The following is a 12,902-nucleotide window of genomic DNA, read 5'->3' as shown; positions in this document are numbered from 1 at the left end:
AAAGCCCACCTCACCAAGCTGGCCAGCCTGCTGCCAAATATTCCCTTGCTTCTTCCAGACAGGTGGATCACATCCCTCCCTGACAGGTTATAGTCCTCAAGGAATGTCGCATTGTCATAAAAGCCAAAACCTTCAGGATGTCACCAGCCACAAAGCCAGGAGTTAATGTGCATTATACATCTATTTCTGGCTGCCCCCTTGCCTCCCACTGGTAGAATGAAGGGAAAGATGACTTGGGCACCAGTTCTATGCACTTGCGGCCCCAGGGCTTGATATCTTCCTTGATTCTACCCAGTTTCCGCTTGCAGTGTCATTCGTGCCTACACGGCAGAGTAGCTGTGCTGTACAGATGCAGAGTGAGATCAGAGACTGGAAAGGGATGACCATTAACTGTGAGGGAAACTTCAGCTACTGCCTGAACCAGCTGGAGAAAAACCTTTCTGAGGGGTGAGGATGGCTGCCAGGCATGACGGGATGGTTGGGAAGAACCTCTTCAGGCAACACGGGAGTATAATTGGTTGGGATTATGAATTTGGTGGAGGGGGCAGATTAGTACACCCATAACCACCATTAAGGGGTTTTGTCCCCATCCCCTGCTGCCCAGCCCGCACTGGAGTGCCCGCGTCACAGAGGTGTGATGTCAGCGCCCGTGTTCCACCTGCAACGCTGGTCCCCGGCAACGAGCACAACACAGCCCCCTCTTCCTCACATCGCACCTGAGCCCGTCTTCTCTTCCCGTCCTGCCACCTTCTGCTTTGCCCTGCTCCTACTCCACCCTTCTCTCCTGCTCCTCGTACCTTGCTCACTCAACCCAACCCTCTGCACCCCATCCCACCATCTCAGCCCCACCTCGCCATTGCTGTGCCGCTTGTAAATCAGAAAGATCCGGAGGAACAGAACACTTGTGCTGTTGGAGGTACAGCCCCGCTCCATGGCGGTGCGCAGGCGCATTGCCCGGGCAGGATGGAGCAGGCATCGCGGGGATGGCATGGGGTGGGGACCCCGCTCTGGGGCGCTCAGGGGGCCGGGAGCTTGGCTCACCCTCTCCACCCAGCCCTGCAAGGCCAAGGGCTGGAAGAAGCCCTTCTGGGCTGCTGGTCCCCTGCTGAAATCAAGCATTCCTGCCTGGGCGGACACACGCCCAGCAGAGCCTGTGGTGCCCTGGGCTCGTGCTGGAGGGATGCTCGCCAGGAGCAGCTGCTGCTGCCTGAGCTGGTACCTCCTCTGCCCCTTTCCAGGCTGGAGCCAGGGCAGCCCAGCCCTGCCTGCAGAGCAGCGCGTAGCCTAAAAGCCACCTGTGTAGGGTCAGGGGATTCTAGGCACTGAGGCGGGTTGGGGGGCTGGGGTCTGTGCCCGGGACCCCCCCACAGGGCAAAGACATGGCTGCCTACCCCTGGCCTCTCTGCTCCAGGAGATCCACAAGAACGCTCCACTCCCGCTGTTGCTGAGGCACATGGGAGCGCTGGGTCTTCCATCTGCAGGCGCTGTCCTAAGGGTGCTGGTGGCCCAGGAGCTGCCAAGCCTCCAGGCCACTCCTGCTGGGGGACATGCCCAGGGGCCCCATCACCCCACGGCTCTTCCCGGACGGCAAGAGAGGGCAGGGGTGCCGAGACCCCCACCCACGGGCCTGCTGGGCTGCCCAGGGCAGGACCAATGCACTTTTCTGCTTGGCTTTTCCCTTACGATACACCACCTTGTGTCGCGGGCTGCAGTGTTGGCTGTTTGGATGAAGATCAGAGTGCAGATGGAAGAGCCAATGGAGATTGAAGTGGTGGATGAGACAGAAGATATGGAGGTTGATATAGAGACGGATGAAGAGATGGACATTGATATAGAGATGGACGAAGACATGGACATTGATATACAGGAGGACGAACAGATGGAAGTGGACGGATAGCTGCACTGTTGGGGATGCTGGATGGGGGGGGTGGGGTGGGAGGTAGGATGGGATGTGGGATGGGGAGGGATGGGGTGGGAGATGGGGAGGGATGGGGTGGGAGATGGGGAGGGATGGGGAGGGATGGGGAGGGATGGGGAGGGATGGGGTGGGATGGGGTGGGATGGGGTGGGATGGGGTGGGATGGGGTGGGCCTTACTGGAGGGAGTTTTTTGGTTTGTTATATTTAGTTGGGTTTTTTTTCTGTAAATATATACATTTATGTTTTCTCAGACCTGAGCTCTCTGTCTTTTTCTTGTATTTGCTGGGTTGTGGTTGCCGCTTGCTCTGGGTTCCCGGGACTGGAGGCCGCTGGGGGTGCTGGCACGGCCACCTGGGGGGCAGGGGGTCCCTGTGCACAGATCGGGTCCCACTTGCAGAGGTCGGGGCATTGGGCACCAGTGGGGTTCATGGGCTGCTGGAGAGTCATGTCCCCAACAGCAAAGCTGCCACCAGCAACAATTGAGCTCTGATGTGGCCAAGCCCTGCATTGATGCTATCAAAGTACATAGAGAAGGACCCATGGGCAACGTGTCTGTTGGAGGTTGCATAGTGGTCATGAAATGATTGAGTTTTGTACTCTTGGAGAAGTTAAAAGAGTGGTCAGCAGAACTGCTACTTTGGACTTCTGAAGGGCTTTGGACTTTGACCCGTTCAGAAGCCTGTGTGGCAGAGTCCCTTGAGAGGCAGACCCGAAGGACATAGGATTCCAGGAAGGATGGTCCCTCCTCAAGAACGTCATCCTTGAGGCGCAGGAGCAGGCTGTCCCCATGTGCCGAAAGGCGAGCTTGCGAGGAAAAAGACCCGCCTGGCCGAATAGAGAGCTGCGGCTGGAAGTCGGGAATAAAAGGAGAATTTATAACCTCTGGAAGGAGAGGCAGGCCGCTCACGAGGAATACAAGAATGCTGCAAAGTTATGCAGGGAGAAAATCAGAAGGGTCGAAGCCCAACCAGAGCTGAGCCTGGCCACCGCTCCGAAAGGCAACACAAAATGTTTCTAGAAATAGATCAGCAACAAAAGGAGGGCTAAGGAGAATTTCCATCCCCTGATGCATGTGGGGGGAAACATAGTGACAGAAGATGAGGGAAAGGCTGAGGTACTAAATGCCTTCTTTGCCTCAGTCTTTAACAGTCAGAAGAGTTGTGCTTCAGGTACCCAGCCCCCTGAGCTGGAAGAAAGGGATGGGGAGCAGAACGAAGCTCCAATCATCCAAGGGGAAATGGTTAGCCACCTGATACGCCACTTAACACCCACAAGTCTATGGTGTCAGATGGGATACATCCAAGGGTGCTGAGGGAGCTGATGAAGGTGATCACCACGCCACTTTCCATTATCTCTCAGCAATCCCTGTGTGATGCCCATCTACAAGAAGGGCTGGAAGGAGGATCCGGGGAATTACGGGCCAGTCAGTCTGACCCCTGTGCCAGGCAAGGTCACGGAGCAGATCCTCCTGAGTGCCATCACACGGCACATACAAGGCAAACAAGCTGTCAGGCCCAGCCAACACGGGTTTATGAAAGGCAGGTCTTGCTTGACCAACCTGATCTCCTTCTACGACAAGGTGACCCACCTCGTAGACCAGGGAAAGCCTGTGGATGGTGTGTACTTAGACTTTGACACCCTATCCCACAGCGTTCTCCTGGAGAAGCTGGCAGCTCATGACCTGGGTGGCTGCACTCTCCGATGGATCAGGAACTGGCTGGATGGCCGGGCCCAAAGAGTTGTGGTGAACAGAGCCAAATCCAGCTGGTGGCCGGTCACGAGTGGTGTTCCCCAGGGCTCAGTATTGAGGCTAGTTCTGTTTAATCTCTTTATCACTGATCCGGACGAGGGGATTGAGTGCACCCTCAGAAACTTGCCAGATGACACCAGGCTGGGTGGGAGTGTTGATCTGCTGTAGGGTAGCAAGTCCATACAGAGAACTGGACCATCTGTATCCCTGGGCTGAGGCCAGTTGTATGAGGTTCAACAAAGCCAAGTCCGGGTCCTGCACTTGGGTCACAACAACCCCAGGCAGCGCTATAGGCTCAGGGAAGAGTGGCCAGAAAGCTGCCTGGCAGAGAGAGATCTGGGGGTGTTGATTTACAGCAGCTGAACATGAGCCAGCAGTGCACCCAGGTGGCCAAAATGGCCAAGAGTATCCTGGCTTGTATCAGGAAGAGTGTGGCCAGCAGGACTAGGGCAGCGATTGTACCCCTGTTCTCAGCACTGCTGAGGCCACAACTTGAATGCTGTGTTCAGTTTTGGGCCCCTCACTACAGGAAAGACATTGAGGTGCTGGAGAGAGTTCAGAGAAGGGCAACAAAGCTGGCGAGGGGTCTGGAGCACAAGTGTGATGAGGAGCGGCTGAGGGAACTGGGGCTGTTCGACCTGGAGAAAAGGAGGCTGAGGGGAGACCTTATCGCTGTCTGCAACTGCCTGAAAGGAGGTTGTAGCATGGAGGGGGTTGAGCTCTTCTCCCATGTAACAAGTGATAGGATGAGAGGAAGTGGCCTCAAGTTGTACCAAGGGAGGCTCAGACTGCATATTAGTAAAAAATTCTTCCTGGAAAGAGTTGTCAGGTACTGGAACAGGCTGCCCAGGGCAGTGGTGGAGTCACCATCTCTGGAGGTGTTTAAAAAATTAGGTTCTCAGGGAAATGGTTTAGTTTCAGTGTTAGGTTATGGTTGGACTCGATGATCTTGAGCGTCTCTTCCAACCAGAATTATTCTATGATTCTAAATCAACAAGAGATATCACGTGAAGCTGTCCAAGATGAATTTATCCTCTTCTAGCTAGGCTGATCAAGTGACGATAATTCCCTACAGTGTGATAGTACCTAATTATTATACATATTTTTTAAGATATTGGGAATATAGAAAAAAAGTAGCAGTGTATGCTATTTTTATACTGTGTCTAGTACTTAGTGATCTAGCATTGCAATAAAATATTATTTGAGAATATCTGCAGCAAAAAAGTAAAGCAAAAATCTTTTAAATAAGCTAAAAGGTCGAAGTTTAATTCTAATTGATTTTTCTATTTAAAGATAATGCTTATCAAATCATTCTTCAGGCATAAACCACCACAGATCATTTATACAATGTTTTCTTTTGTTGGCATTTGAATTGTCTTCAACACTGGTTAGCAGCTTGTTACTGATGCCCTAAGATACCTGTATTAAGGTAGATATTTTATTAAGAATTAATAGTATAGGATCTAATGCATTGAATTTACTCATGATTATGTTAACATTTGTTTTAGGGAGATATTTTTCTTACAGAGGCTGCTTACATGAGCTAAGAACAAGTATCTCCATTTTCTCCTCTTAAAACATTAGCCAAGAAATCTAATAGAACCATTAGTTCTCCTTGTCCCTCACTCTTCCATATGTGTGAAGTGATATTGCACTGTTTGCCCAAGGAATATGTAAAAAGGGAACATGCAAGTAATCTATTCCAGGTCTTGAAACCTACTTCAGCTATGCAATGTACATACAGCACTGGCTAATATAAAGCCATTTCAATCATCGCATACATTGAAATGTAACAGTTATTTCAGGAAGAGTAGCAAAGCCTCCCAGTGGAACTACATTTGTGCCCCTCAAATCAATCAGCACACATAATCATTTCTGCTGTCCATGAGAACTCAATCTTGCTCCTGCCTTTGACTTTTTTTAACTATTCCCATAAGTAACAAAGAATTTCCACTTCGAACATTCCACAAGATGATGACAAATGCAGCCTACCTGTGAGATCAGTTCCTTCCGGAAAGATGAGGAGTTGTAGTGGTTCGTGAATGTCACAGAAATAATCCAGCATTTTTTCAAAGTGACTCTTGTCATCTTCCCACTTTCTCTGAATGAAAACAAAGGCAGCAACCTGCATCGCCCAGCCTAGAGTTTAAAAAGATACACCTTTAGTAACGTTTCACTCTGTTATTTTCACAGCGTCTGTTATTCCCATGTATTTTATAAATTGTGTTAGACACAACATTTTATTTGCTGTCCAACTGTTCTCACCTCTGATTAAGAGCACTTAGTTACCTTGTAAAAGGAGTTTTGGATAGGAAGCAAAAGAATGCACAATCTAAATAAATAAAACTAAATAAATTTTGAATGGCTAGGGTTTTGCAAAACTCAAGGTACCAGAGTAAGAAAAGCTTTCCAGAGAACAAGAACAGGGTCAGTGCTGTCATGAAAGGAGGTTGTAGCATGGAGGGTGTTGGCCTCTTCTCCCAAGTAGCAAAAGACAGGACAAGAGGAAGTGGCCTCAAGTTGCACCAGGGGGGGTTTAGATTGGATATTAGGAAACATTTCTTCACAGCAAGGGTTGTCAGGCATTGGAACAGGCTGCCCAGGGAAGTGGTGGAGTTACCATCCCTGGGGGTATTGAAAAGACATGTAGATGTGGCACTTAGGGACATGGTTTAGAGATGGACTCAGAAGTGCTGGGCTAAGGGTTGAACGGCTTCATTACATACACCTTCTTATAATTTTAATCACTAATGGAAGAAAACAAAGCTTTGTTCCTTATAGTTAATTACATAAAAATTTGATGTATATCCATTTGTTTCTATTAATATACAAGACAACTGTGAAGACTTACAGCCTGATATCAAATTGACAATGTAATGCAGCTTAAAGAAATGAAACTGCTGCTGAGCTTCTCAGGGGTCACACGCCATTATCTTCAATAAACATTCTTGGCTTTTTTGGGCACAGTTTAGTCTACCATCTATCACATAATATTACAAGTTCTGTCCACTAGTTCAGACAGCAGGACAAAAAAAAAACCAAAACAAAACAGGGCTCCAGCCCCTGATGCTCCCTTCTTAAACAGGGCTCAGAAAAGCACGACATTGGCTTACCACTGTGCTTGGCTCGCTTGTGCCTCATCAGAAAACCTGCAGATAGACACTCCACATCAAAGAGAAAAAACATCACAGCTTTCCATTCTCCTCTTTGCTCACCACAGTTCTCAAAGTCTGTTTTTCCTTTGCTGATGACTTACAGCATGTTATTCTTGCACTTTGAGCTCCTCTTTATGGGGATTCTATTCTGTCCGTGGCAGTATCTTAGAAGGGATGTATGCTAGAAAATCACTTATTCAAGTCACCAATTTTTAAATCAACATCATAAGTCAGTCAGCCTCGATAATCTATTAGCCAAGCTGTATAATCTCTTCTCCATTGGACGGGAATGTCTATTTTGGCATTAAAGATTTGTAACCTGCATTGTGGTGGAGATACTTGTTATTTTTAAATCACCTACACGTAGGGAAAATGCATAAAATACCTTCTGCAATAAGAACCTATTGAGTCTCAGATAATGAATGATAACCAGATAACAGAATACTGGAAATGCTTTTAGGAATCAAGAAGTAAAAACATGGCCAGAATGCAGTCTCAGCAAATCTATTCAAATTTGAACACTGTACTTGTTAAAAACCCTCTGTAAACAAAACTAAAATCTGACCACAACATTCTATGTGCTTCTGTGCACTAATGACATTCCCACATCTGCTTAGTCAAGAAGTATCAATAAGCCTTTATTAATAGAGGCTATCCAAATTTAAGTGAACCATTTGCAGGAAAAAATACAAAGGTCAATTTTTAAGTAACTTAATTTAACCATGTGTTGTTCTGGCATTGAATAATTTCATACTGCTACAATACATTTCACTACAATGGTGCAAAACCATTATTTTAAATTGAGCTAGTTGAGGCTTCATTTTCACACTTGTAATTGTTTTATATTAAGAGGATGTCTTTTCATACTAAATATTGGCAAATACCAAATGGTGCCAAAGCATTCAGTTTCTCTAGAAGATACATGGAAATGGAATGAAGCTGTATCAGGGGAAGTTCAGACTGGACATTAGGAAAAGGTTCTTCACTAAGACGGTGGTCAGTCACTGGAACAGGCTCCCCAGGGCAGTGGTCACAGCCCTAAACCTCTCAGAGTTCAAGCAGCGTCTGAATGACACTCTTAGTCATATAGTTTAGTTTTAGGTAGTTCTGCAAGGAGTAGGGAGTTGGGACTTGATGATTCCTATGGTTGCCTTCCAAAGTGAGATATTCTATGATACCTCATCTGAAATCCAGCTCCTAAAAATGGGCACAGCAAAGAAAAAAAGCCCTCTAAGCAGAAGCAGAGATGCCTTGTACCATATCACGTACAACTCTGAGGATGTAGATGCTCCATGGGACAGAGTAAAAATACAGAGAGCCTAGAAAAGTTGTGCCATGGTTTTGGTGTTTTCCAAACATTCTTACCTTTCAGTCCAGTTCTTTTGTATGTTTGATGTACACTAGACACTACGTTTAAATCAGTTTATGCAAAATCTGTACTGTGCTAAACCATTTTATTGTGTAGTAATCACACATCAGGCCTAAATTATTCAGTCCTTGTGTTCTCACTGCAGCAGAGTTCATAGGCAGAAAGAAGGGAAACGAGAAGCAAAATAAATGCTCACTTGGGAAGTCTGGTGATACTTTCCCAGGTCAGCAGCTCCATAGGAAGAGTGATCTTGGTCCATAACAGGGACAAAGTATGGAAAAAAAACCTCACTGCCAGATCCCACCCTCTCTCCCCTACCTTTCTTCATGCAGCACAGGGCTTTAAATTATACTTCAATTATTCTTTAACAGCACTGTGAACATCAAATTACAAACACCTTTAGGTACTCAGAAAGCTGCTGCTGCTTGGGTGACTCGTATTTTGCCTGACTAAACTGCCTTAAAGCAGAGGACATAATGCAGTGGTTTCCCATTCCTAAGTGGTGGTGTTATATACAGGCTATGAAAAATTAAACAGAGGCAGTAATGTAATGACAGTAGAGTGTCAGAGAAGAGGAATAAAGAGAGGGGAGTTGGGAGGCATCCAGTTTTTAAATAAACAACAGGTTTGATTTTCTAGCCTCTCTAATAGATAACATCCAGTGCTCTGGAAGAATATTTCTATCTTTAAGTGAACATCTAATTAGATAAAACAGTCAGGACTGTTTTATCTAAGAACAGATTGCCTAACAGTCAGATGACCGATAGCCAAGGGCCCAAGTTTTCCTCCCTGCTTACCCCTGCACAGCACACTGCACCAAACTATTTCACCATCTAGGAAAGTGGAAGAATCTTCCACATTTGGTCAGTTTTATGGCCTCCAGTGAAAAGGCAACAAAGATATGAATTACTGCCTTGAATCAAAACCCTGGTCAATGCGCTGGTGGGGAGGAACACCTGCTGTTTGCATGTCTCACTGTCCCACCAGATTCAAGCAGGAGAAGAAATGCAGCACAGGTGAGGAAGCAGCTCTCGCTTTGATTTCCATTCCACAGGGTGTCTGCATTGTGTTGCTGGAAAAACACCGCATAAAAAGGCCAAGACACAACGTAGGATCCAAATGGGAATGCACAGAGAAACAAGAGGAATTCAGTAAAGCAATGGGCAAAACGAAAGGTTTTGCTAATCAGTAAAATTCATGAGTAAGTTTTAATACCATCTCGTGAGCAACCTGCAGTGAGACACGCTGTTCAGTTAATTATTGTTAAGTTTAGGTCAACATATTGTTTGAGAAAGTAATTATATTTTGCTCATTTGTACAATGTTTTTGGTCATCTGAAAGCTCCCAGGCAACAAGAACTTTCCTAGCAGAGGCAGCATTTGCTGGACTGAGGGAAAATGATTACCTTTTGATTTGCAGATTCTTGAGAAATCATCAGTTGTAAAAACACAGCAGAGAAACAGCGAAGCTCAAGAAATCATAGCAATGGTATTCAACTTATTTGCTAAAACAGTCTTCTTGTAAAAGACATCATTTCTGAAAACTAACATGGCCTGCAAAAGCACACAAAAAGCATCACGCTGCACAGCTCTTGTTCAAAATTGCAAAACAGTGGTGTGAAAACCTAGTAGATAGTGTAGCTAGTCACACTGACCTTTAAATCAACTTTTTGGAGCTGAAAAAATAAAAAAAAGGCAGCTTCAAAGTAACACATACACGCTAGTGATACGTATTCCACACTTCAATAAGGCTTTATCAGGGCATAATTCTACACAGAAAAAAAAATACACTCACACAAAAAGCAAAGCTTGCTATTGAGCTACAGAAATGTGCTTTACATAAGAATTTCCTTACTTCCTTGGGGATAAAGCAAATTATAGCTTATGCAGGTTGAGAATTCACAGCATTGTATTAAAAATGCTAGTTGCAAGTATAAAGATTTTTAAATCCTAGGACCCTGCAGTTCTATTTTCCCCACCCTAAAATCTTTAAAAGAAAACAACACTTCAAGCTGGAATTTCTTAAACGTGTTCCCATTGCAAAGGTAATTTGGGAGTAAGTAGATACTAGGGATGGAGGTGGCAATGAACAAAAGACAGAAAGAGGCGAGTTGTGAAAAAAAAGGTCTTTGTTTGGTGTTGTATCACAATTTTATGTGCATTTCCAGTAGCATCTCAGAAATTAGATATCCCCAAAATCATCATGTCTCTGTAGGAGGAATACCATGGCTGATATTGAAAGCAAACATACATATATCAAGAAAATGGTATCTATGTATTTCCTACAGTAACGCAACTGAACAGCTCATAATACAAATTCAATAAATTATTTTAAACTATAGAAACAAATATGAAAGTAGAAGGCCTAACTGTGGGACTTCCATATTATATTAATTCATCTTCCTTCTTCTCTTCCACTACATTATTCACTGGTTTTTCATATCAAAAGTTCCCTTGGTCTAAAATGAAAGCATTATTTAGTGTGCCTGTATTCAGCAGGGATATGGCCCTGATCGGGGCTTTTGAGGCAACAGTGAGGGAAATCACTCAGAAGTGCATGATCCTACTGTATACAAATAATTTGGTTCATTAACAGTTCATTATTCCAAGTGTTTTGCTGCATAAAATATCTACAAAGCAACAACCACGCAATCCTTAATGATAAGTAGATATTAAGAAGAGGTTAGTACACAGAAAATCACACAGGAAGCCTGGGTTTAAAGTTACTATGAACAGACCCTTAAGTTTTCATCAGTATAGACTGCTGAACAGATTTCTGCAAATTTAATCATAATCAGCCATTTTACTGTTCTTTAAAGATATTTTTATGTCTAAGAATCCAAAAGGAATAAAGAGACTTTTTTAATGTAATGGCTTGAGTACACAAACTAGGAAAATAAAGAAAAAAAAAGGTTTGTTAAAATAATCTTGTGATGCACAATATCTACTCCCAGCAAGTTTTTGGTTTTTGTTGTGTTTTTTTTTTTTAAATTATGCTTATTTTCAATAATGTAGTTAATAGGAGTATAATTAATTGAACAACTACCATCTGATTCAGTGAATTCTTTGAGCAAATTACAAAAGTAGCTAAGAGATAAAATTCACAAATATAGATTCACAGTAACACTCGTCATTTTATAGTGAAACATCTGTTTCAGTTTGTTTATTAATTTGTTTCAATCTATTTGTAAGGTGTCTATTTAACACTGCTTAGCTTTTGCTATTGCCTTGCCATATCCTAACATTATTTAACATCTGTTTTTTTTTTTTTTTTAATGGTCATGTTTGGTTTCTGTTAGACTATATATATGTTTCATCCATGTATATACTATATAGTCCACTTTTTATTTGGACAGCATATATTCTGTTCCAATGTATGTGAAACCTAAATATTTTTTCTTACTAAAACATCTTCAGTGGACAAACAGCAATGTTAGAAATGGAATTTTACGGTAACTAAAAAAAAGGAAAAATATGCCCATCAGTTTGCTCTGATCAGTTTTACCTCTGATTTCCCCATAGTTCTCATCCATTTGTTTCAATGCCGAAATATTATAAATTTTCTATTTAAGTTACATTCAAATATTAACACTTTCTACATTTTCTTTGCCCTGCTTAATGCTCTGGTGGGAGAATACAGTATATGCCAGTAGAAACCTTGGTTTTAGCTTATTATTTATTTATGATACAATTAGAAGCTTCTTCAAACAATGTTTGCAGTACTAGATTTACTTGTCAGGGCAATAACAATGTTGCCAAAAGGCCAACCAGATACAGTGGCTGATGTCTTAGCTGTGAAAATTTAACCGTGAAACCTTTAGAAAGGATATTCCATTAAAGAACTGGTCTCTCAGACAATACACACATTAAAAAAGTGAAAGTATGTAGGGAGAAGTCATGACAGTAGTAGCAGGATATATCCTATCAGAGCTACATTCTGCTCTTGGAAACCACTCTTTCAATATCCAATCCCTTAATCATGGACCAGAAATATGCTATTTGGACATTTTGTACTTAATTACTCAGTCTATTTCCTAAATGATGCCATTTTCATAGAATATGGACAGTTAGATTATTAACTCTTCCATTGTATTAGTGTCACTTACACAAAATTTTTGTCCTAAAATGCCATTAAAGAACATGAAACTTATTCAGTTACAAGAATTACCTTAAAATAACAGCTCAAATTTTATTTGATAAAGTGTGTAAAACCAGAATAAGATAATATTCCTCAAAACTAGAGCAAACTAAAGCAAAGGTTTAAACGTCTAGGATGGCTGGAAAGTTGCTTTTTCTAATGCATTTTAAAAATACATCAATACAGTGAAACAGTGCATGAAAAGCCAAGCATTAAAAAATATGAGTCTTGCTCAATACATATCTGGAGGAAAGTCCCAATTCATTCCAGAATCTCCAAAGACAGTTAGACCACGGAGAAGTAAAAAGACCTAACGAAACGCAGCTGAAAAGGGCAGGGTAAGTGCCAGCGTCTCCTGTGGATGCGGTGTCTTTACTAAAAGTCAGAAATGGTGGGAGATGTTATAACTCGATACCTTTCTGGTTGGCCTGCATCCTCTTCAGCTGCTACATCTCCTTATGGGAGCACGGTGAAAGGAAAGAGCAGAAAAAGGACTGGATACCAGCCGATTAACATAGCATCAGAACAGGACCTAATTAATGTTACTGGCTGCATCTCTGCACTGTGCTCCC

At 43.5% G+C, this 12,902-nt stretch overlaps 1 protein-coding gene across 6 annotated transcripts in view; it reads right to left on the bottom strand.

Moving 5' to 3' along the window:
- Window positions 1-12,902, bottom strand: part of LCLAT1 (lysocardiolipin acyltransferase 1) — a 128,609-nt gene that overhangs the window by 63,384 nt on the left and 52,323 nt on the right. For all 6 annotated transcript variants that reach the window (XM_065833972.2, XM_065833973.2, XM_065833975.2 and 3 more), the window contains one exon: window positions 5,662-5,808. In XM_065833972.2, the coding sequence (XP_065690044.1) occupies window positions 5,662-5,808 (147 nt within the window). The remainder of the gene's footprint in view (window positions 1-5,661; window positions 5,809-12,902) is intronic.

Source organism: Patagioenas fasciata, chromosome 3 (genome assembly GCF_037038585.1).
Source record: "Patagioenas fasciata isolate bPatFas1 chromosome 3, bPatFas1.hap1, whole genome shotgun sequence".
Classification (NCBI taxonomy): Eukaryota; Metazoa; Chordata; class Aves; order Columbiformes; family Columbidae; genus Patagioenas; species Patagioenas fasciata.
Note: the sequence above shows the minus strand (reverse complement) of the source record. Positions and strands in the feature narration are given on the sequence as shown.